Here is a 22323-nt window from a genome sequence, read left to right as displayed (position 1 = left end):
GCGGGCGGCGGGGCCACGCGGCGGGGCCTGGGCCGAGGAGGCCGGGGCGGTGCGGACGTGTCCTGGGCCTCCGGCGGGGCCTTCTCGTTGGTGTGCGGGTGTAACAGGGCCTGAGCTCTGCGCTTTTTGTCCCTTCAGGCCGCGGGGTGAGCCCTCACCCCATTTCCTGACGGCAGGAAGAGGTCACCGAGCCGTGTTGGGAGGAGGAGGGGAGCTGCCCAGTGACTGTGGATTCCCCACCGGGGAGCAGCTCCCCACATCATGGTTTTATTGCTGCGTCCCACAGAGTGGTTCAGTAGTTGATAGTAGTGTCTCCTTTTTCCTTTTTTTTTTCCTTGTTGGTTCTGAACGATATTTTTGCATTTTTAGCCTCCCTCCCTGCAGGATCGGGGCTCTCCGTGCAAATGTTGTGTGCACAGCAGTGCTGACGGGCACTAGACTCCGGGCTGGAAGGAGGGGAGCGCCCAGCACAGGTGCCTCATGCTGCTGCTGGATGGAGGCAGAGCTGGGAATGGCACTTCGGGCAAGAGCAGCAGAGCAAACCGCAGAGCAAGTGCTGCGAGCCATGTGCCTGCCCACCTCGAGTGGCTGAGGGTCTCCGTGCTGAAATGCTGCCCGGCTGAGCAATGCCCTCATTTGAATCCCCTAAAATTAGGGAGAGTAGGAGGATTTCATGTCGGGTTGGGGTTGGATTCGGTAGTTCTGGCTCCTGGGGTTCTCCCAAGACACAACTGTGAGCTGGGAGAAAGAAGCACAGTGTGCACCGCGCTCCTGTTCTGGATCTGTTTTGTCTGAAACAATGCCTGGCTGAGAGATGCCCGCATTCGAGTTGGCTAAAATTAGGGAGAGACAGAAGGTTTCATCTTGGGTTGGGGTTGGATTTCGCTGGCCACGGTTCTTGGGGTTCTCCCAAGGCATGATCGTGCATTGAGAAAAGAGGCAAGAAGGAGGTGGGCACCATGCTTGTGGTTATTGTGAGTTTTCCTGGTTCTTAGCCCAAGGAGGGGCTGTTGCTTTCTAGTGGCTCTACTATTAGGCAACAAAGTTTAATTTAGGTACTTTGCGTTTTGGACTGCTTTAGAGAACCGAATGCTGTCTCCAGGGGCCGGAGAGACATGTGACTTTTGGTGTCAAACCAAGCGTTGTGTCGGGTTGGTTCTAGGACACCTTTGTTTCTCATCTAAAACCATCCTCATGCATCACAGATGTGAGCTGCTTGGAGAAGCCAGAGCTACTTGCTTAACAGCTTCCTTACAGAAGCGCTCCTCATGGAACAATCTCACTGCGGAGGTTTTTGGGGTAATTATCCCAGGTTGAGACACTGAAAACCATCAGGAGGCGTTGGGGTGTTTGCAGGAGCCTGTGTGTGAGCCCCATGTTTTGTCATGTGTCCACGCCATGCTTACCACTTCCCTCGAGCGTTGTGCCGTACTGAGGACGTGCTGCGTGCCTTCTGTTTGCTCAGAGGATTATTTCCCATTTGGTGGTGTCCTTCCTCAAAGGCACGGTGCTTGGTGGTTGTCACCATCCTCTCTCTGCACGTCACCCTGACAGAAGTGCTGATGTGAGCAGGGCCCGGTAAATCTGTCCCTGGTAGGTTTATGCTTTGCGGGAATTATCGCCGAGATAGAAGTTGGTGCTGGCTGCAGGAGGTGGGAGCTGTTGGGGCAGGGACCGGATGGTTGGCGAGGTGATGCGTTGTGTGCACCCTGATGGTGTGCGATGGAGCCTTGCTGGTAGCAGAGAGGTTCTGGTGAGCTGGCACTGGGGCATTTGCTTGGCTAATGGGATCCAGGTTCTCATGAGCAGCACCAGCAACCTCTCCTGGGGTCAGGAATCATAGAATCTCAGAATCGTGGAATGGTTTGGGTGGAAGAGAACTTAAAGATCATCCAACTCCAGCCCCCTGCCGTGGGCTGGCTGCCCCCACCAGCTCAGGCTGCCCAGGGGCCTCGTCCAGCCTGGCACTGTGCACCTCCAGGGATGGAGAAGACTGCTAAGTGAAGAGTGGCACTTTACAGGGCTGTTGTCGCGTGGGGTGATGGGAGTTAGGCTGAGTCCTCTGGGTGTCCTCGCCTCGTGTTCAGAAGCAGAGCGCACCGCAGCATGTCCCCGTGCTGCAGTGGCGTCACACATCTCTTGCTTCGCTCTCTGCCACAGGCAGACATCACCAACATGAAGTCAGCTCCTCTTGGGGTGATGCTGTCCCCGGCCTCCGTGGGCAGACGCTGTGAGGCTGGTGGCACTTGGGGACAGAGGACACTAGTCCAGGTGGTTTGGCAGGGCCAGGGCTTGGTGTTTGCACACCGGAACGGTTTTATCAGTGTACCTGAAATGAATCCAAGCAGTCTGAAATTTCAGGGCTTTATTGTGGCCGTTGCTATGTCGCACTTGTAGACACTCAGGCCTTTGGCTGTGTGTGGGCAGAAAGAGTGGTAATGCACTGGCATAGGCTTCCCAGGCTGGTGGGGTCACCGTCCCTGGAGGTGTTCCAGAACCGTGGAGATGTGGCACTGAAGGACACGGTCAGTGGGCATGGTGGGGGGTTGGGCTGAGTGATCTCAGAGATCTCTTTTTCAACCTTAGTGATTCCGTGATTCTACTGTGGGACTTGATTGTTGTTATTTTTTTTTTTTTGCTTCCCATAGGCATCTGGATTCTATTTTCTGCTTCTCTCTGGGGAGAACAGTCAGTAACCTCCATACTCTCAGCGCTGGGCAGATGCTGCTGGCAGGCAGATGGGAAAAATGTGGTTAAATATCCCAACGTAGGTCTTCAGATGTGCTGTAATCCATCAGGGAGCTGATAATGGAGCTGGGAGCTTGGGTTTACACCTGCATTTCCTTTATGGAGGAGACTAACGATGGTCTCGCCGGGCAGAAAATTGAGAGTAGTGAAGGAGAAGCTTGAGTTTTGCTGTCTGGGTGCGGGAGAGAGTTTTGAAGCGATGCTCTTATGAATTAATACATTATGCATGTGTCTTAAAAAGTCAGCTTATTTATGGAAAAAAAATGCTTTTTTAAGCTTTCAGATTTACCTACTGAAAAGAGAGCCGCTCGTGCGCAGCGTGCTATCTGTGGGGCTGCCTGCCCCAGTGATAGAACTGCACGATCACGCAACGTCCTGAGTTGGAAGGGACCCGCAGGATCTCCAGACCCAACTCGTGGCTCCATGCAGCACCACCCAACCCCTCTGTCTGAGAGCAGTGTCCCACCAACCACTCCCTGAGCTCCGGCGGCTCGAGGCGTGCCCGCTGCCCTGGGCAGTCTGTTCCATACCCACCGCCCTCTGGGGCAGAGTCTTTTTCCTATTACCACCCCCACTGTCAGCCTGTAAGTTGTGCCACGCATTTCTCTTTGTAACATCACCCGGTGCTCTGAAAACAAAGCCTGAGGTTCCTGGCTTTGCTCCTCAGGATGTCTTCCTGTCCTTGGTTGTGGTACTCGAGTCTTACTGTTGTATTTTGGATCTCCAAGGACCTTTTGGCTCTATGCCTCATCTTTCTTCCCCGTTTGTAACTTGAGGGGGCGTTAAAAAAGGAAAACCACCACCAACAGAAGGCACCCGCTTTGGCTGCGGTCAGTTGAGGTTCCTGTGTTTTCAGCCAATTCAGATTCCTATAAATAGGAAAATGAGCTGTGTGTTTTGCCTGGAGTTGGCAGCACGGCCATGCTGGAAATGCTCTTTTCCTGTGGCTTTCAAAGCGCTGTGGGTGAGCTCGGGGCTGGACCAGGTGTGGGTGAAGCTGCTCTGCGTGGATGAGTTACGGATGGGGCGGTGCGTGCAGATGGGATGGAGAGCCACAGCCTCAGGATGTTCTGCTGCAAAGGTGTGAAACGAGGAACAGCAGCAGCTGCAGGCTACCCAGCAGCTGGTCTCGATTTCAAAATAGTGCCATGCACCTTTAGTCACCTGTGCACGTGTGGATAATTAAATGCTCCGTGCTTACTATGCAGGTGCACCAGGATAGAAACTCAGCTCCCGTACGTACTGCGGCTAGGTGACAGCTCGGGGAGGAGACCCAGAACCCTGGTTTTGGGTTGAGAAGGCTTTCAGGTCGTTTGGTTGTCGTCACGCATCTTTTATTTTTAATTCTTGCTCTGTGCCATTTAATATTTCCCTTGCAGCAGGGTCAAAGAAAGCGCGCTTAAAATGAATACGTGACGTCGCCGTCGCTGCAATGTCCCGTGTTGGAGAACGTTAGCGTAGTGCTAAATATATCATGCTTGTGCATGTGTTGGACAGAGGCAGGGATTGCAAACACCAGCTTCCAACAAGGGCTCTCTGGGTGCATTGGGTGAGTTCCAGTGAGCCCCTTGCCGGGGCTCAGGCCGTGCTCCAGGTTAGGAACTTGTTCCGCACGACTGCGCCGTTGGTCTCTTTAGTTGCGTGTTTTACAGTGTCCCAAACTCTCCTTTATTTTCAGTTTTATTGACCAGAAGGGTTGGTTTCTCCGAGGAGGAGTCTGGAGAAGACAGAAGCTTGGCTCTGTTCTCTCTGTCGGTTTGGTAGGACGCTCGCTGCAAGGGATTGCACGATTTTCTGACTTCTGATGGTTCTTTGACCTCTCCAGAAGATGCCCCGTCCCTGCAGATGCCTCTCACCTCCACGTTTTATTCTTTTGGAATCAATTCCAGGGCTCCAGCTCACCGGGAAACCTGTCCAGAGGGCAGAACCTGGGGATGAAGTGAAATAGCAACTGAAATAAGGGAGAAATGTGGGTCAGGAGGCAGAAACTGATGGAAATCATAAGGTGAGAGGAGGAGGAGAAGGCAGCGGTGAGTCTGGGGAGAGGAGGGGGGAAGAGCTGAGCTCCTCTGCAGCCATGTCCCAGCAAACCCCGCTGTGTGCAGCGGGTTCAGCGCCGTTCCCAGGGCTGGATGCAGTTGTTCTGCAGTTGTACTAAAGGGTTTTACAGTTCCTAAAGCACAACGTGACTGCTGCGTGAGTGACTGCCTTCAGGTTTGCAATGCATCTGCAGAGGTTTGCGTCTTCCGAAATGAATGGAAAGCGATTCTTCATGCTTCTTCCTCCACCAGGAGCACTTCAGAGCCGCGTGTTTGGAGTTGGCGGGTGCAGCCCGCTTCCAGCTCATGTTTCTATTGCCCGTTTCTGTTCCGAGGAGGATGCAGGTTACGTTTGTCTGCTCCAGCTTGTGTTTGTCATTGCCACAGCAACCAGCTGTGATGCTGCCGGCAGCGGGAGCCGTCACAGGGCCGCGGGTTACGGCCGTAATTCCTTCTCTGCGCTACGCCCAGGTTATTCCCAGCAGCTTGATTTAAAGCCTTCAGTTCTTCAGGAGTTTTGTTTTTCTTGTCTTTTATTGAACTGATCGCCCTTCCTAGGGCAGGAGGGTGGCTTTCGAGGTGCCTCTCACTGCTGACTTAACCTGCTGGACAGGTTTTGTCACAGAAGATGGAACTTCATCTATAATGGCATAGGAAATAAACGTGGTGAGGATTCCCAGTTGGAGCGTCCGCCTTAAGCTTGGCTCATGTGTGGCAGTATTTTGGCTATACCAATGGAACAACAATTTCTTGGGCTGCTGGGTGATTTCTACCCTTTGGATCCCGTTTGCAAACAGAAGACGTCGCTTGGGAGAGGTGGGTGCTCTGGATCTGGAGGGAGACGCACAGACACGGATGAGAAGACACCCGGCGTGCGATGGGATGGACAATGGTGAAATGGAGAAAGGAGGGCTGGCTTCAAGTGCAGAGAAAATAAGCCATGTGGGCCACGTGGGCTCCTGTGGTGAGAGCTGACATTTTCCCTGCAGAACGCCGTCACTGCCGTGTGAGGGTAGGGACACCTGCACGCTGGAAAGCGCATTCTTGTCACGTTTGGTTCTGGTTTGAGGTGAGCACAGATGTTTTGCAAGGAGAGGAGGCACGTGCTGGTTCTGCTTTGGGGTGTAGGAGAGCAATAAGGTGATGTATTTCCACTCTAAAAGTCGCAGGCGGCATTTCTCTGCCCGCACCTGGGTGCCGGCAGCGCTGTTCCCATCTGGCCAAGTTTTACACCAGGCAGGTTTGGTTCTAGGAGACCTGCCAGCACCATCAGCAGAGCCACAGCACAATCACTCTGCAGCAGACACCCCAAAGAGGCAGAATTGCACCCAGAGAGTGCCTGCTGTGGCAGCATGGACTGCAGTGATGCGCAGTTAGGATGTAGGTACTTCAGTTGCTGGTGCGTGAGATGAGGCCTGGCCCAACTTTGTGCTCCATATCCACCGTGCACAGCGTGTGGTGTCTCATTTCTGCCGAGCAGTTGAGCTTTCTCCTTTATTTCAGGCACCCTGGAGCTTTACCACCAGCTAGTCTGGGGAGTGGGACTCGCTGCAGGCTTTTGCAATCACAACCTGCGTGCCACCAGAGCTAGATATTTCCCTGAAAGGTATTTTTGGTGACAAAGATAGCCTGTCGTGCCAGGGTCTGCTTGCCACATGGCGCTTGTGGCTGTGAGATGTCGTGCTGGTAACCCCAGGTAGGATGGGATGACTTCAGGTGGGGATGGATGTCCTCACCCCACTCAGCTCCCTGCAAGTGAAGTGCACGCATGGGAAGCAGCATCTGGATGCCTGCAAATACCTGCTTGAGGTCTGTGAGCCCTCCAGTGGGGGGAAGAGGAAGAGGAGGAGAAGGAGGAGCAGGGGTAGAAGCCCTTGCTGGCGGGGCTGCCCAGGAGCCGGCCTTCTAGGGGAGGGGCCGCCTTTCCTTTTGGGTTTTTTTTTTCCACCCTTTTAGCACACAGCCCTCATTGCTCAGGTGCAGCGGAGCTGCCCGGTCAGTGCTGAGCCCTGCATGGTGCTGGCCCACGTTGCTGATTCCATGATGCCAGCCGACAGCGAAGCCGGTAGCAGTGAGTGTAAGTGAGCGCGGGAGTTTGAGGTTGATTTATTTTTTTACTCGGGCTTGCTTTCAGGTTCCTCACCCTCCTCCACTGCAGCAGGGCGCTCTGGGGGAGTTGTGGGGGTTGAGCTTTGTGCTGGTGGTGCTCGGGAGCGAGATGTAGCGACTTTATTGAAGCAGGATTTCCACGCTGCAGTTTCTTTCCTGCTATCTAACATAGCTCAATGAAAGCAGTTCATTTCAGCACGTGTTTAGCCAGCCGTTCCATCCAGCCCAGTGCATGGCTCTCACTGGTTTCTCCCGTTTTGTCAGTGAAATCAGAGGGCACTTCTATCAGCTTGCACTGGGGTGTTGAGGTGTTGGCTGCTTCTCTGGGTGGGGTGCAGCTTTGGATCTCAGGGCTGTTACTCTCTGGCACATGGGAGTGTTGGTGAGAGGTGCAACAGGAGCTCAGCTTCTGTGCTGGGGGAAGGAACGCGCTCCTGGTGGTGCCATGGCAGTGAATCTGCCCGAGGGCTGGCAGAGAACGACCGGGTGCAGGGGAGCGTGGGTGTAGGAGAGGTGGGATGGGGGCACAGGGAATGTTTGCAGCCCTGGATGGACAGACACCCTGCATGGAGGATGGACAGACACCCTGCTTGGAGGCTGCCCTGGATGGCCAGGCACCATGCTTGGAGGACAGACTCACTGCTTGGAGGACAGACTCACTGCTTGGAGGACGGACTCGCTGCCTGGGGGCACTCGCAGGTTTTCAGAGTTAATTGCATCACTTTGGGAAAACAAAACCGTAGAGCACTCTGCATGCTGAAAACATTCCCTTTTTATTGCAGCGTGTGCTACTACCTGCTAACGTGGCGAGGAGGTGATTTTGCTGCAGGGATTATCTAACAGAGATCCCAGCTAGTTCTGCTGATGAAGATGCCGACTGAACGCCGCTAATGAAATCCCTCCTTCCCTGTTCGGGGAGCAGGAGGCTTCTCAAGGACAGTAGCTCCCACATACTGCACAGATGCCTCATTTGTGGGCTCGTGCCCTCTCTCTGTGGCCGAGGGCAAAGCTTGCCCCTCAGCACCTCATCCCATTGCCTCCCCACCCTCATCCCATTGCCTCCCTACCTTTCTGTTGCCCTCCACGTGGTGATTAACCCCACCCTCCCCACACCAGCTGCTCTGGGTGATCCTTCACACTGCTGCCATGGGAACAGCATCGCCTGTGGTTGCTGTCACGGTGTAAAACTTTCAACACTCCATTTCTTTAGGTGTGCCCTGCGCTCAGTGCGGTGGGCAGAGATGGGGCTGTGAGCTCGGCAGCTCCAGGGTGGATTTGGGGGCAGAAGCAGGGACCTGGGTGCTTTAATTGGAACGGAAAGCTGGAGAACACTGGGAATTGTTTTCTTCTCCTCTGGGTCTTATTCCTCCTCTAGAATGCTGGCACTGCTAACACACAGGGGAGGTTCAGGTCGGATGCTAGGAACAATTTCTTCTCTGAAATACATTGGAACAGGCAGGGGAGGTGGTGGAGTCGCCGTCCCTGAAAGAGCCATGGAGACGTGGCTCTAAGGGACGTGGTCAGTGGGCACGGTGGGGGTGGGTTGGGTTGGACTTGGGGATCTCAGTGGTCTTTTCCAGCCTTCGTGATTCCGTGATACTGTGAGCGGGCGCCTCCTGGACCTGCTCCTCTTTGGGTGACATGGGGGAACTTCATCTGTGCCACGTCTTTTATTTTATGGGTTTCTTGTGTACCTGGCGCGCTGTATTCTCGGTGTTTTTTCATATTTCAGGACTGGAAAAGTAGTTCATGCCCTCGACCCCATGCAGCAGCATCCAAACAGGAAAAAAAAAAACAACCTACAAAACAGCAGAGTCACAGCATCATGGAAGCAGTAAGAGCAGGGCTGGGGAAGCAGGGATGTGAGCAGGGGACAGGTCCGTGCCTACAGCTGCACTGACCTCATTTTCTGCACAGATTGGCTTGGTTTCAAGCTTCTGTTTAAATAAAAGGTTTGATCCCCCCCCCCCCCACACACACACACACACACACTTCCCTCCTGGATGTGCTGTAGCCCTTCCTCCAGGAGGTTGATGTTGATGTGGGGGAAGGAGCTGGCTGTTAACTCCCTGCTTTTTTCCACTCGGACCTTACCCAGTGGTGCGATATTCTTGGAAGCGGGGACACGTGGGAATGAAAAGCGCAGCGCTCCACAAGAGCTCGCAGTAATTGAGCGCCGTATTTGTTTCGGTTCATGCAGAGACTGCTCCTAATTTGTCCTAGTTTTTAATCCCTAGCTGGGTGTATTACAGGTTAATAAACCGAGCGTGTGCTGACGCTTCAGACCTGTAAGGTTTTATGGAACCGTTTGGGTTCAGCCGTGCCAGCAGCAGTGATGCGTCCCGTGCGGAGATGTAGCTGTGGTTTGGTGCAGAGATTTCCTCTCTTTGGCGTTGCCATCCTGCTGGAGTGAGGAGTTTCCAGCCAAATTCTGGCCTCGTTGTGCAGCCTGCGCTGTTGCCATACCTGGTGAGCGAGGATCTGAAGGCTACAATGGGGTTTTGCATTTGGTGTCTTTGCATTTGGGGCCTGCAGTTTAACGGCTGCATTTCCTCCCTGCTGAGTGCCCAGGTCGGGGATTTGGGTTTTGCATTTTATTTCCCTAAGAAAAGAAAGTAATTGTCAACCAGGTAGGCTTTGAGATGGCCCAGCGCTAACGCTTGCAAATGGGCAGCCTGGAGCTAGGGGTGCTGAGAGCGCAGGGGGAGGCTTTTTGCTCTTCCAGGATCGTTCGCCCCGCAGATGTTTAGATAAAAAGAGCTTTAGACGGCCAAAAAAAAAAAGGAAAAAAAAAAGGGGCATGTGGGAGGTGAGGAAAAGTTTTGTCTTCCCGCGGTGTTTGTCATGCAGAGTTCGTAACCCTGAGGGCATTTTATTTGTTTGCTTTTGTGGTGTAGGCAAAGCCTCCACGTAGCAGAGGGGCTGCTGGGGGTTACACCGAAAGGAGGAGAGAGGTCTCATTCGGAAGAGCCCATTCAAGCACTCGGAGATGCTGAACCTTGGGAGAAAAACACACCTTTATTTCTAATTGCTGTACCCAGGGCAAATCAGAGAGGTTGGACGAGAGGTCTGTTCCAACCTTGATGATTCTGTGAGTGCACGCAGCAGTGATGGGTTCACGGATGGACTTGGTGGTCTATGATACCATGATAAACCCTTGTATATACCTTTATTTTCTATTCTCACGCCCAGAACAAGGTGCAGACCCCTGTGCGTGATGTGAGGATTTGGGTTTTGCTCACAGTGTGCATTTGGGGTGCGTGCAAACCTATCTCTTAGCAGCGGTCAATCAGGTTTGCTCTTTGAAATTCCACTTTGATTGGTTCCCAGCGAGGAGAGACGCCTCGCCTAATTCTGGAAATCTATTTCTGTGTTTGATCCGGGGCAAAGGAAGAGGCAGGACTTGGAAACGTGACCTGCAGCCGGCAGCGAGGGAGCGGTGCCTGAGGTACTGCCCAGTGTTTGCACAAAATCCACTGCTGGTAACGCAATGCCTGCCCCACTCCTGCGTGCTCTGTCGACTCCTGAAACAGGCAGCTTCATTCACTCAGTGCTTTGTCCTTCCCCTGGCTGCCTGCTGTCGTCAGGTGGGCTTCTCTCGTGCCAAATTCTGGCCCTAAGGCAGCAGCCTGCAGCCCTGCTCCATCCCAGTGCTGCACTCCCTCCCTGCTGTCCCAAAGCAGGAGATGGTGGGAAGGGGAGAGCTTGGGCAGAGAGCTGCTCTCTGCAACACTGCTGCCTCTTCTGCGGTACGGTCACAAGGCAGAGGAAGAAATTTCTGCTTGAACTAAAAGCTCTGTGTCCTTGCCAGCGTCTTAATGCTGGTTTTGTGCAGCTTTCCAGCAAGAGGAGCAAAAATGGGTTGATAATTGCTTTACCTTTATCGCAGAATCATAGAATGGCTTGATCACACACTAGGTCAGGCTGCCCAGGGCCCCATCCAGCCTGGCCTTGTGCACCTCCAGGGACGGGGCACCCACAACTTCACTGCTCACAAATACTAAGCTCTGTTACCCATTTCCCAGCATATACCTCCTTAACGCCTTTGCTTTTAGGTGTAAGGAGGCCTTTCTGGTTGCTGCTCTGAGCTGCATCACGACGCACTTGGTTACTGATGCACTGGAAATTTTCATGCTGGGTCTTGGCCACTCTTGACCTCGGTGCTGTCCTCACCCCTTCAACACTCACGTGTAACTCAGAATAGATGAACATCAAGAACAAGGGTGTCCTGAAAGTCTTCACTGTAGAATCATAGAATGGCTTAGGTTGGAAGGGAACTTGGAAGGGGTGGGAAGGGTTTGGAAATTCCCACTTAAGCGCCTCTTTTCGCCTGGACCTTCTGCATATGCGTTGAGTTCACGGTGTTCCCAACCCCACTAAATCATGCATGTGCCCTTTGCGTTTCCCCCAGCTTGTTGAAACCCATGATTCGTGTTTCCGCAATGAAAAGCCCAGTTGCTGCTGCTGTGAGAATAATTTATTACCTATTAATAAGCTTTATCAGTTGCACGTGAGCCTTGGTAGTGTACTGCTGCTGGTGGTAGGTCTTCTTTAGGTTGCTCCTAATTCTGAGTTGATGATTGCTGAAATGGGGACGTAGCTGGGTGCTGCCGTGCCGTCGTCGCTTAGGGTCCTTGCAGGGCTGCACTAACCCAGAGCTTTGGTTTCTTTTTCAGAAATGGGTTCTTGGAATAGCTGATGCCCGAGGGCCAACCTGTGAGCCTTTCTGTGCAATAACTTTGTCTGTGTCAGCAGTACGGAATTATGGGTCAGAAGCTCATTACATTCAGGAAAGGTCCTGTTGAAAACTTCCTCTGTATTTGTAAGATGTAGAAGGAAAAGGCTGCCTGTGTGCAAATAGAAAGGCTGCAGCGTGCTTTTGAGGAGGAAATGCCAAAGTCAGACGAGTTTTTGTTATGAAACCATGTTGGTAACCACCGAGCAGTGGGCCTGAAACTTTTGTACCGTTTCATGTAGTTTTGCTTTGGGAGGCTGAACGCCCAGGAGCTGTATTTGGGAATTCTGAGCAGCAGAACACAGCAACAAGGTGTTCATTGGGCTGCTTGTAAAGATGGTGGTGAACTTAGGCGATGAGAGAGGAGATGCTTTCTCTGTTCAGTGTTTTCCTTAGGACAGCGCTTAAACAGGAAGGAAAATCCCAGTCTCTAACACCTCGTTTTGCAGGCTGACATCGGCGTTCCCTTTGAGACATCACCTCTGTTGTAACGGCTCCTGGCTGCCTTGCCAGCCATCAGCATCGTGCTTGCCATTTGCTCTCGGTGGATTTGCAGAAGTGCCAGCCCCCAGGGCTCCGAGCTCCCCACCAGAGCTGTGTCCCTGTGCAGCGGGTGGCACCGGTGGCACACAGTTACCTGTGCAGCCCTTCCTGCTTGCGGGTGTGTTCATGTTTCTGCCTGATGTTTACGCCTTCTTTCTGTTTTCTTTTGCATGTTTTCTCGGCTGGATTGCAATAGAGAAGAAGAAAATGAGGTGAGTAAGATTAATTCCTGTTCCTACATTGCTCCTGAGATGTGTGTAGTTGCCTTGACCAACGGGTTTTATCTGGACCCAAGTCTCGGGAAGATTCCTTGAGCACAAGGCATCTTCACATACAAATCCTGTGTTTTCCTGGGGTGACCCCAGGGCAGTGGTGAAGTCTGGAGGGAAGGGAGCTCCCCCAGCACTGCAGCTGGTTGGGTGTAGGGACATTCTGCTTCCTGCATTGTGACAGAGCCAATCTTTAAGGATTTCATCTGGGGGAAAAAAATGAGTTTTGTTGTGCGTGGCCCAATTAATGCAAGGGGAAAGGAGCAAACTTCCAGGGATAGGAACACCCAGTGAATGGCTGGCAGAATGATTGCTGCTGAGAATTTTTGATGCGTTAGGACTCTACCTGCTGGGATTGAACTCACTGTGCGTGCTGCCACGGTGATAGGAGAGCTGCAGGAGTGCATCATTCATCTCTGCTGAAGGCTCAGAGTGAGCTTCTGTTGCCTTCCCCGGGCTGCACAACACCCACAGCAGAATTGTGGGGAGCATTTGCTGCCTGTGAAACATTAAAGCAAGGAGAACTTTTCTACTATTTCGCCTGTAATTGCTCCCTATTACATTTCAAAAGCTACCTGTGGGATATTTTTCACGTTTGTGGAAGTCGTGTTTTTTCACCTTGGTGTTATTGAAGAAGAAATCCCTGGAAGGCTGAGCGTGAGATTGAAACGTTTGCTCTGAAATGCGTCGTCCCTGCTGAACAGATATGAAAAGCAGAGGAATGGAAGTTCAGCAGCTCTTTTATCCCCTCCAGCCTTTGCTTTGTGTACAGGTGGATGTATCCAAACCCCACTGTTCATCTGCAAGCTCTGATTTCAGCTCTGCTGCACTTAAGGTTGGGACATTTCTAATGAAAACACTGACGTATTTTTATAACTGGGGGGTGATTTCACACATGAAATAATTTCACAGAAGTTTTAGTAAGAAAAGTCTTGAGTGCTGGTGTCCTGGTTGGGGTAGAAAGGTTTGAATTTTCTGGTCGTGTGGGGGTAACAAGCGACCCAACACGCTCAACAAATGAATTGCTTTGCTTTTTGGGGGCCTGTGCCCAGCACCTAATGGGAGGCTGGCTTCTAGCATTGGACATCTTGGAGCTCCTGCCAGATGGACTCAGCACTTGGTTTTGCCCTTTGTGCCCCGGTGACTTTGTTCCTATACATTTATGCGTGACGCTATTGTTTAGGTTAAAAAAAAAAATGGGTCCCTTCTGAAAACAGAGTGCTTTCAGCAGCCTTTCTAGTGAGGAGTATGGGACAGTGTTGGAGAGGAGGTGGACAAGCATGTGGACATGTCTGTTCTTCAAGGTCACTATTTGGGTGCCCTTTCAGCAACAGCACTCCCTTAAAAGCCCCCACAAAGCCGCACCCCTGTTAAAGGAGTCAGATTTTTGGGTGAGGTTTCTATTCCACTGACATCTTTCTTAATAATTTACCACGGTGCCTTTAGCCTTAGCAACTCTGCATTGTTTTACGAGAGTGAAACGATAACAAAGTCCGTAATAACTCAGAGTGGGTGCAGGAAGCCATTCCTGCAGCCAAAGATGTGTTCATGCAGTAGTTACAGAGTAGAACCTCAATGTATCCAGTGTTCAGACTGCTAGAACACTCCTCATCGAGTTACACTTCTTGCACAAAGTGTAATTACGCTAATGCAATCTGGATTTATGGGGATAAGGAGTATTGACAGAAACACCCTTTCCACACAATGGGACAACATTCATCATTCGGGGTTGTGCTGTTGTTACGCTGCGGTAGATAGTGATGGAGTCTCTGCAGAGACAAGCCCGGAGCTTAAAAACAATTGGACACACGCCAAAGCAAATAGACACGCTGTGCTTTTTTGCTCTGAAAGCTGCTAATCTCGGGCTTTGATAAATGCATTCTGGAAGGGAAGAAGTTCCCACGTTGGAGGAGCTTTGTTGCTCTGGGCTTGCGCCATGCCCAAAGTGACATCTCAGTTGTGAGTGTCCAAGAGGAGGTGACTTCCAGCTCCGCTGTGTCCCAAACTGCCAGGCTTGCTGGGAAGGACTCCTCAGCAGGACAGCAGATCCCTTTGGTGAGGTGTGTGTGTAAGGTGTGAGGGTCCATCAGCTCGGAGGTGACAGTCACCATGTGTGGCTGATGGAATTTCTTGCTGTGAAGGCTGATCTCCTCATTAGCCTGGAAACTTACTGGGAATTGTGTCTGACTGAGATGAGGCTGCTGGGAGAGGGTGGGAAAGGACGAGACTTAGTGCTGCAGCTGTAGGTCCTGGTGGCCTGATTTGCTCTGACAGCAAATGCATCCAGGTACAGTGTCCTGGAATGTGAGGACAAACACACCTAAAGCTTAAAAATGCAGAATGTTTTGAAGCCTGAGACCACAGAAGCAGAACAAATAAAGCAGTGGTCTCTCTTCAATTAATTTTGTGTGTTGAACCCTACCGCTCTTTTTTTTTTTTTTTCCCCTTTAATTCTTTTTTTAAAAAAAAAAAAAAAAGAACTTTGGTTCTTTGAGTTTGGTTATTAATAAGTCAGTTAAAAAGCCTCAGCCCCAATCCCAAAGGAGGTTTTGTTCGAGGCTTGAAAGGAGCAGGTAATTGATTTTGATTAAAAGAGGCAGGCTGTATGGCTGTGCTGTCCTAGACTTCAGCCCAGGATATCAATTTCTATTTCATCACCATAAAAAATTCACCAGGTGAAAGAAAACTGTTCAGTACTTGTGTGGAACGGAATTTAAAAATAAACATTTCCACTAACAGCTTCTTTTCTTTTTTTCTTTCTTTTTCCAGGGCAAGACTGAAACCGTGCAGAAAGCTGGCTTTATCAAAGGCCCAGTGTTCAAAGGTGTTGCTTCTAGTCGCTTTTTGCCCAAAGGCACCAAAACAAAGGTTAACCTTGAGGAGCAAGGAAGACAGAAGGTGTCTTTCAGCTTTAGCTTAACCAAGAAAACCTTACCGAACAGATTTCTGGCCGGTCTGGGAAACGAGAAACAAAATGAAACTCAGAACTCCCCAGCAGTACCCTTACAGACTGATTTTAACCCCAAAATTAAAATGGACCTTGGGGATGCTGCTGGTTCGGCGGAGGAGTCTTCACCTCCAAAACCGAAGGTAGAACTGGGGAAGATCCATTTTAAGAAGCATTTACTTAGCGTCACAACCAAACCCCCCCCACCAGCTGCAGCAGCGACCTTACTGCCGCCGCCACCGGCTCTGGCACCGGTAACGGAACCAGTGGCAGCAGGCGTGGACTTTCCATCAGCACCACCACCACCTCCACCAACAGCATCACCAGCAGCACCAATGCCGGTCCCCGCTGCAGCAGCCTTGCCACAGCTGCCCATCACGCTCATGTCGACGCTGTTGCTGTCACCGCCTGTAGAAGCAGAAGTCCCAGCTTCGAAGGAGCCGTGTCACGTCGTCCCTAAGGAGGCTCTGGAGCTGGACCTTAAGCAGGATGCGGTATCGCACGGTTTGGAAGAGCACATAACTCAACACGTGGCCGAGCAGGTGGAAGTAACTCCACAGAAGGAAGATTCCCATATTGGGAAAGATGATGAGGTTTCAGACAGCTCCAAGGGTGCTTCTTTGTGCTCTAGGAAACTGGGCTCCAAAAGGAAGTTCTCCCAGTCTGACGGCACGTTGCTGGGCTCTGAGTCTGATGAAGATTCCGTGAGGACTTCCTCCAGCCAGCGCTCGCATGAGCAGAAGATATCCAGTGCGGAAAAGGAGAGGGATCCCAGGAAAAGCTCTTCCTCTCTCCGAGGAGAAGAGCTGAAGTCCTCCTCACGCTCCAAATCGGACAGAGATGAGAAGTATTCTAGCTATTCGAAATCGGAACGAGATTCGCGGTATGCATCCTCCCGATCCAGGTCAGACAGAGAGAGAAGGCGAAGCCGGTCCCATTCTCGGTCCCGGTCGGATCGCAGCTCCCGAACCAGCTCTTCCTACTCGAGGTCGGAGCGCTCGCATTACTACGAATCTGACCGCAGGTATCACCGGAGCTCCCCGTACAGAGAAAGGTCAAGATACTCCCGCTCGTACGCAGACTCCAGGGGGAGGGAGAGCTCTGATTCGGAAGAGGAGTACAGGAGGACGCATTCCAGATCCAGTGACTCGAGGCGCACGTCGTCCCACTCCTCGTACAGGGAGTCAAGGACTTCTTACTCTAAATCAGACAGGGACAGCAAAGTAGAGTCATCTCATGCTGACACGGAGAGGAGAGGAAAGTCTTCTTCAAAAGCAGATAGAGATTCAAAACGGACTTCAGAAAGTGAAGTAACCAAAAGGTGCTCTCCCCTTAACGAGCTCGGGTATCGAAAGGGGACTTCCCATTCTAAGCCTGACAGTAATGTGAATTCTTCCCGTTATAAGTCCACCCCTTCAAAGATCCCTGCACCAAAGCCTGATAAATTTAAAAGTTCTTTCTGTTGTACAGAATCAGTTGAAGAAATAAAACAGCAGTCTAATTCTCTAGATTTAGAGACCTCTTGTCTAAAAAGCAATGAGATCAGAGTGTCCATTGCAAAAAGATTTGAAAGGGAAAAGACACTTTCTCCATTAAATCAGTTAAATGATTCCCCCGCTTTTAAAAAGACAGATGAATCGAAAGCTGCTTTTCCTCACTCAGGGTCTGAGGAACTCGCAGGGAATGAATGCCATGACAGTGTTAAGGAACAAGAGACTTCAATGAGGGTAAAGCACGAGCAATTGAGAACGTGTTTCCCTATGGAAATGAATATAAATGGGTCCCCAGAGGGTAGCTCTGTCGATCTGGCGACTCCCAGTGCCTCCAAAGCAGAGGATGTCGCGGTGTCTTCTGATGATAGTTTGTGTCGGTTGGAAGCGTCGCACGTCGGAAGGACGAGTAACTCGTATCCGCTGCCGTCGAATGGGTTTGAGAGCACGTACGCCCATAAGGAGCACGAGCCCGAAGATTCTCACATCCAGTCCAGCGAGTGTAGCAGCCTGTTCAAGGAGGACGAGGCTCTGGTCCTGGAGCAGCAAGGTGAAGCTATGCCTTCGCCGGTTGTGAATGTAGATCATTCCAAAATTTCAGCGAAGAAGCTGGAGGATCAGGCAGCTCCCTGTGACAAAACCAAAGAACCAGTTTTCTGCTACGCTTCAGACGACGCTGCTCCTTCTTTGTATCATGCGGAGGTTGAGATCGAAGTTGAACCAGCAGATGTGAAAGTGACTTCCGAGGCGTTTCTGGACTTGCACGTTGAACCGCAGACGGTGACGTGCGACTACGAAAGCACAGAGGATCCGAATTCAAAGCCCGTGCGTGATGAGGAGCAGTATCACGTTAACCCACCCCATCAAGCTGGCCTGGCTGTGGATAGTTCGAGCAGGGATTCTGCCCAGGAGTGTTCCCCTGGAATCAGGCAGGACTGTCCTGTGGTTACGGAGCATCTGGAGGAAAACATCCCCTCCGAGGGGGACAGGGCCCCGCCGAGCTGCTCAGGAGCTGGGGAGGTGCTTGAGATGGACGCTCAGCACGTCGACCTGAACTCGGCGCAGGGCAAGCTGTCACTCAAGGATGAGCATTCCTATTATTCCCAAGTGCCACTGGAGCACTGCAGCAGAGAGGAGGCAGTGGAGGAAATGGCCGTTACTACTGAGACAGCCGGTTGTGATGACCTGAAAGAGCAAGGCCAGGGAGCGTCTGCCGAGGACGACGGAGGGAACGAGCCCTTGGTGGCTTCGGTTTTTCCAGACGCTTCGTTTCCATCTTGCGATGTTGTGGGGACTGCGGAAGAGCCAGAAGCCGTAACACAAGCCCCGACGTGTGACAGCAGTGGCGGTGCCTCCGAATTCGCTCCCGCTCCCCATGACGACTATTCCGACACGGCCGAGAGCGACAGCGAGCCGGGTAGCGACGACAGTGACTCAGAGGATTCTGATTCTGATGACAGCGTGCCACGGAAGCGGCTGCAGTCCGTTGTGGTTGTCCCAAAGAACTCGAGCATCGTGGTGGAGGACAGCAGCCCCTGCTCCTCGCGGAGCAGCCAGGGCACCCGGCGCTACTCCGACCACTGGGACGACGAGAGGCCGGAACCAAGCAGGCCCTACTATGAGGAGAGACCGGAGGCTATGGCGAGTAACAACGGGCCCCAGGCTGAGAGCAGATGCTCTCCAAGAGGGATGGAGAAGAGTCCGGCCTCGTCTACCGAGCTCAGCAGGAAGGACGGTGAAGAGCTGCGGGCAGACGCGTGCCAGCCGCAGAGCGACGGCGTGGACAGCACAAGCCAGGCAGATCTGGCAGTAGATTCTCAAGGCAAACCCAACCCAGATGAGAGCATGCTTAATGAGCTGATGTCCATTGGTAGACCGCTCGGCCGGCAAGAAGAGCAGCCGTTTTGTGTGCCTGAGAGCTTTGAGGGCGCCGATAAGTCTTGCCATCAGATGAGCTTTTCCAAGCCAGACAGCCGGCAGGGGAGCGGGGTGCTCGATCCGTCTGGCCTTGGAGACTGCTCCAGGGAGGACGGTTTTCATCCAGTGGAGGGTATGGGTGGCGTGAGCTGGGACTTGCAGGCGGAGAAGCCCAGCAGCACCTATCAGCAGCCGGATAGCAGCTTCGGGCTCTACTCGGGCTATGTTTACCAGCCAGGCACGGGAGCCTACAGCAGCTCTCAGAACTGCTGGCAGGGCAACGGCTACTGGGACGCGAGATCTGCCGGCCGGCCTGCTGGAGGCAACTACGAACGAGTTCAAGGACAAGTGCCGGATTCTCTAACGGAGGATCACGAGGAGTACGAGGATGACCGCTGGGATGATGAGTGCAAGCCTGGCTTCCCCAGCCCTTCCAGTAAGTTCCACGCTCCTGGGCAGAAAGAGACGGGCTCGGTGCAAGCCCACGAGATCAGCAGCAACTCAAGCAAGGAGCCGGTGTCTGGTGCTGAGAAAAAGGAGGAGGTGAAGGCTTTGGAAAAGAACGATGTGAAGGAGCGGGGCCCGCCCAAAAAACGGCGGCAGGAGCTGGAGAGCGACTCCGAGAGCGATGCGGACTCGAGGGAGAGGAAGAAGGTGAAGGTGGAGGGCGAGCAGGAGGTGACACCGCAGGACTCCTCCATGGTCGGCCGCCCGTGCATCATGGACGACTTCCGCGACCCGCAGCGCTGGAAGGAGTTTGCCAAGCAGGGGAAAATGCCCTGTTACTTTGACCTCATTGAGGAGAACGTGTACTTGACGGAAAGGTAACCGAGTTTTTTCTTTTTTTGTTTTTGCACACAGCGATTTTAGATTTCAGCTTCTTTTTGGTTGTGTGGTAGCTTTCTTACGGCCACATTAGCAACAGGTTACAGCAGGGAGGAGGCGTGTCGCATTCCCTGCATCTCAGCATTGCTCTCATATGACATGACGCTGGACCAGAGCTGTAACCACACTGGATTTCCTCCCCTGCAGAAAAACAGTGATGGGCCCGGAGAGATGCTGGGGGTGGGAGAGTACAGAGGGAAAATCACTTGCAAAATGAATACCTTATTCCTTGTGGCATCCCCTGTGGCTCTTTTTTGGTTGCTCTCTCTGTTGTTCACCATTCATGTGAACGTGGTGAGACCACGTTAGAGCCCAGAGCAGCATAGCAGCATCGTCTCTGGGCTTGTCCTCATCTGTTCAGTGTCCCCAAAGGGAAGGCAGGGTGTGGGAGAAATTTTGGATTTGCATTGTGCCTTTCCAAAGGCTTTGAGTAATTGCATGTAATTATTTGTCATCTCAGGCAAGTTAGTTCAGCTCTAACAGCTGTAATTTAAAATAGCAGAGGGTACTGATTGTAGATTATCCCGTTAGCATGAGATTATTGACCAGGATGGGGAGCTTTGAAAGAAAAGCCTTATTTCAGAACATTGAGGTTATTCAGTAGAAGCATTACCTCGGAGCTCAACAACCTCCATCTGTGCCAAAAAATTCTCCCTCTGAATTTAACATGTAGGTAGCGAATCTGTGACCAAGTCTTATTCTTCCTGCAGCCCTTCTGATAATTCATGCCCATTTAAAAGCTTTGCATTTTTAAAATCATCTTACTTGACAGCAAAACAGAGGTTTAATTAGCTAAACCGTTCAATTTGCTTGATTAAAATACGCCTGTTTTAAAATGATTCTCTAGTGGTTTATATGTTAAAATGGTAGAATATAGGTTTTCTCCTGGCTTTGTATCAGTGAATCCAAAGGGGACGTTATAGAAGGTTCGAAGGGAACTCTGGAGATTGTCTTCATGGCGTTATTTATGCTAATAGAATATAGTATTTCAAGAGAGACTAATCAAAACCTCCTGTCCTTTTTATATAAACCTTGTAATTTGTACCGTGTGGCGAGAAATCTAGCTGTAAAAATCAGGAGTGGCTTCTCTGGAATTTAGTTTTTTTACTTGTAAGGCAAAATTAAGGGGTTTTAGTCCAGCCTCTGTGGGTGGGTGTGTATATACACATGCACATTGGTAGTAAAACTGAATTGTGTACATTAAGGATAAGAAAAAGCTAAACATCCCGGGATGTCTTTCTGAGAAACAGTCTTACGTGATCAGAAAGTCATCGGCTCCTGCTTCAAACAGTGGCCGTGGTTACCCAGAGGTTCTTAGTGGTGGTCCAAAGGTAGTCCGTGTGTCCAGTTTCTAAAGAATAAATTACTTTCCTCCAGTAACAACCGATGAAAGATTAATTCCCGTACCCAAGTAACGTCTCAACTCTATGTCAATGACCTGCCTTCGACAGGAAGAAGAGCAAATCCCACCGGGACATCAAGCGAATGCTGTGCGAATGCCCTCCTCTCTCCAAGGAAGAGCGGGCGCAGGGGGAGGTTGCTTGTGGAGAAGACTGCCTGAACCGCCTGCTCATGATCGAGTGGTGAGTTGGCCACAGCCGGGCCCTGTTGTCCACGGGATGACTTGGGAGCCCCTGGAGGAATTCACACCTCTCTGGCTGCTGGCCGCAAGCTGTCTTCATGCTCCTGTTTTCACTGACTGGTGTGGATTCAGCTTCAGAGCCTACAGAGAGCGCTTAGGTCTGACTTAGATCTTCCAAACCAAGTACTTTTCTAAGTGACCTCCTGTAAAACTGACTGCCAAGGCCTGGAGTCCTCTGCTCCTGAGGCTTAATTTGACTCTGTCATAAACATGGCTGATGGGAGAGAGTCAGAATTGCAAATACAACTCCCTGTGTTTCCTCCCTTCCTCATTTCTTTTCATTACTCCTTGTGCATCTGTGCTCTCCCCAGAGCCATGCAGGATGATGCTATCATCGTCTTTCCCCTCCTGGATGGGGTTGGGAGCCCAGGGAACTATTGCCCACATGAACAGGAGGCAGGGACTGGGTGCATGGGGCTGGGGTTGGTAGGCACGATGTGCAGATCATTACAGCTGGGTGGAAGGGAACCCTTAGTTATTAATTAAGCCCAGGCATAATGGAAGAGGAGATCTTGGGAGGAGAACCCATGAAAATATGGAGAGAATTGGCCAGTTCGGCCTGCTTTGATTATACGACATACAAGTGCAGTAGCATTTGCATTGGGAATGTTTTTATCTTCTTTCCAGAAATAGCCTGCATTTACATGTTGACAGTCAGATGGTTAATACTTTTTATAGCAAAACACATTTGTGAGTTTTACACTGAATTTATTATGGTTACATGGTATCTCTTTCCCATCTGAGCTGCTTCTTTTGCCCCTGTTGTCCTGATGGGAACTGATTTTCCATTTCCTTCTCTTAGTTCTTCCAGGTGCCCAAATGGTGACTACTGCTCCAACCGACGCTTCCAGAAGAAGCAGCACGCAGATGTTGAAGTAATCCTCACTGAGAAGAAAGGCTGGGGGCTCAGAGCTGCCAAAGATCTCCCATCGTAAGCTTCTGCTCTTTGGATGATGTAGTTGTGCTACTTTACTCCGTCGTGCATGGAAAATAAGTCAC

At 51.5% G+C, this 22323-nt stretch overlaps 1 protein-coding gene across 1 annotated transcript in view; it reads left to right on the top strand.

Moving 5' to 3' along the window:
* Window positions 12250-22323, top strand: part of SETD2 (SET domain containing 2) — a gene marked incomplete at its 3' end in the record, with an annotated part of 35544 nt that continues 25470 nt past the window's right edge. The window contains 4 exon segments of the mRNA XM_021386004.1: window positions 12250-12386; window positions 15213-19621; window positions 21134-21265; window positions 22127-22255. Coding sequence (XP_021241679.1) covers window positions 12345-12386; window positions 15213-19621; window positions 21134-21265; window positions 22127-22255 — 4712 coding nt within the window.

This window comes from Numida meleagris, chromosome 2 (assembly GCF_002078875.1).
Source record: "Numida meleagris isolate 19003 breed g44 Domestic line chromosome 2, NumMel1.0, whole genome shotgun sequence".
NCBI classification, from domain to species: domain Eukaryota; kingdom Metazoa; phylum Chordata; class Aves; order Galliformes; family Numididae; genus Numida; species Numida meleagris.
The sequence above is the reverse complement of the archived record's forward strand: the minus strand, read 5'-3'. Positions and strand labels throughout refer to the sequence as shown.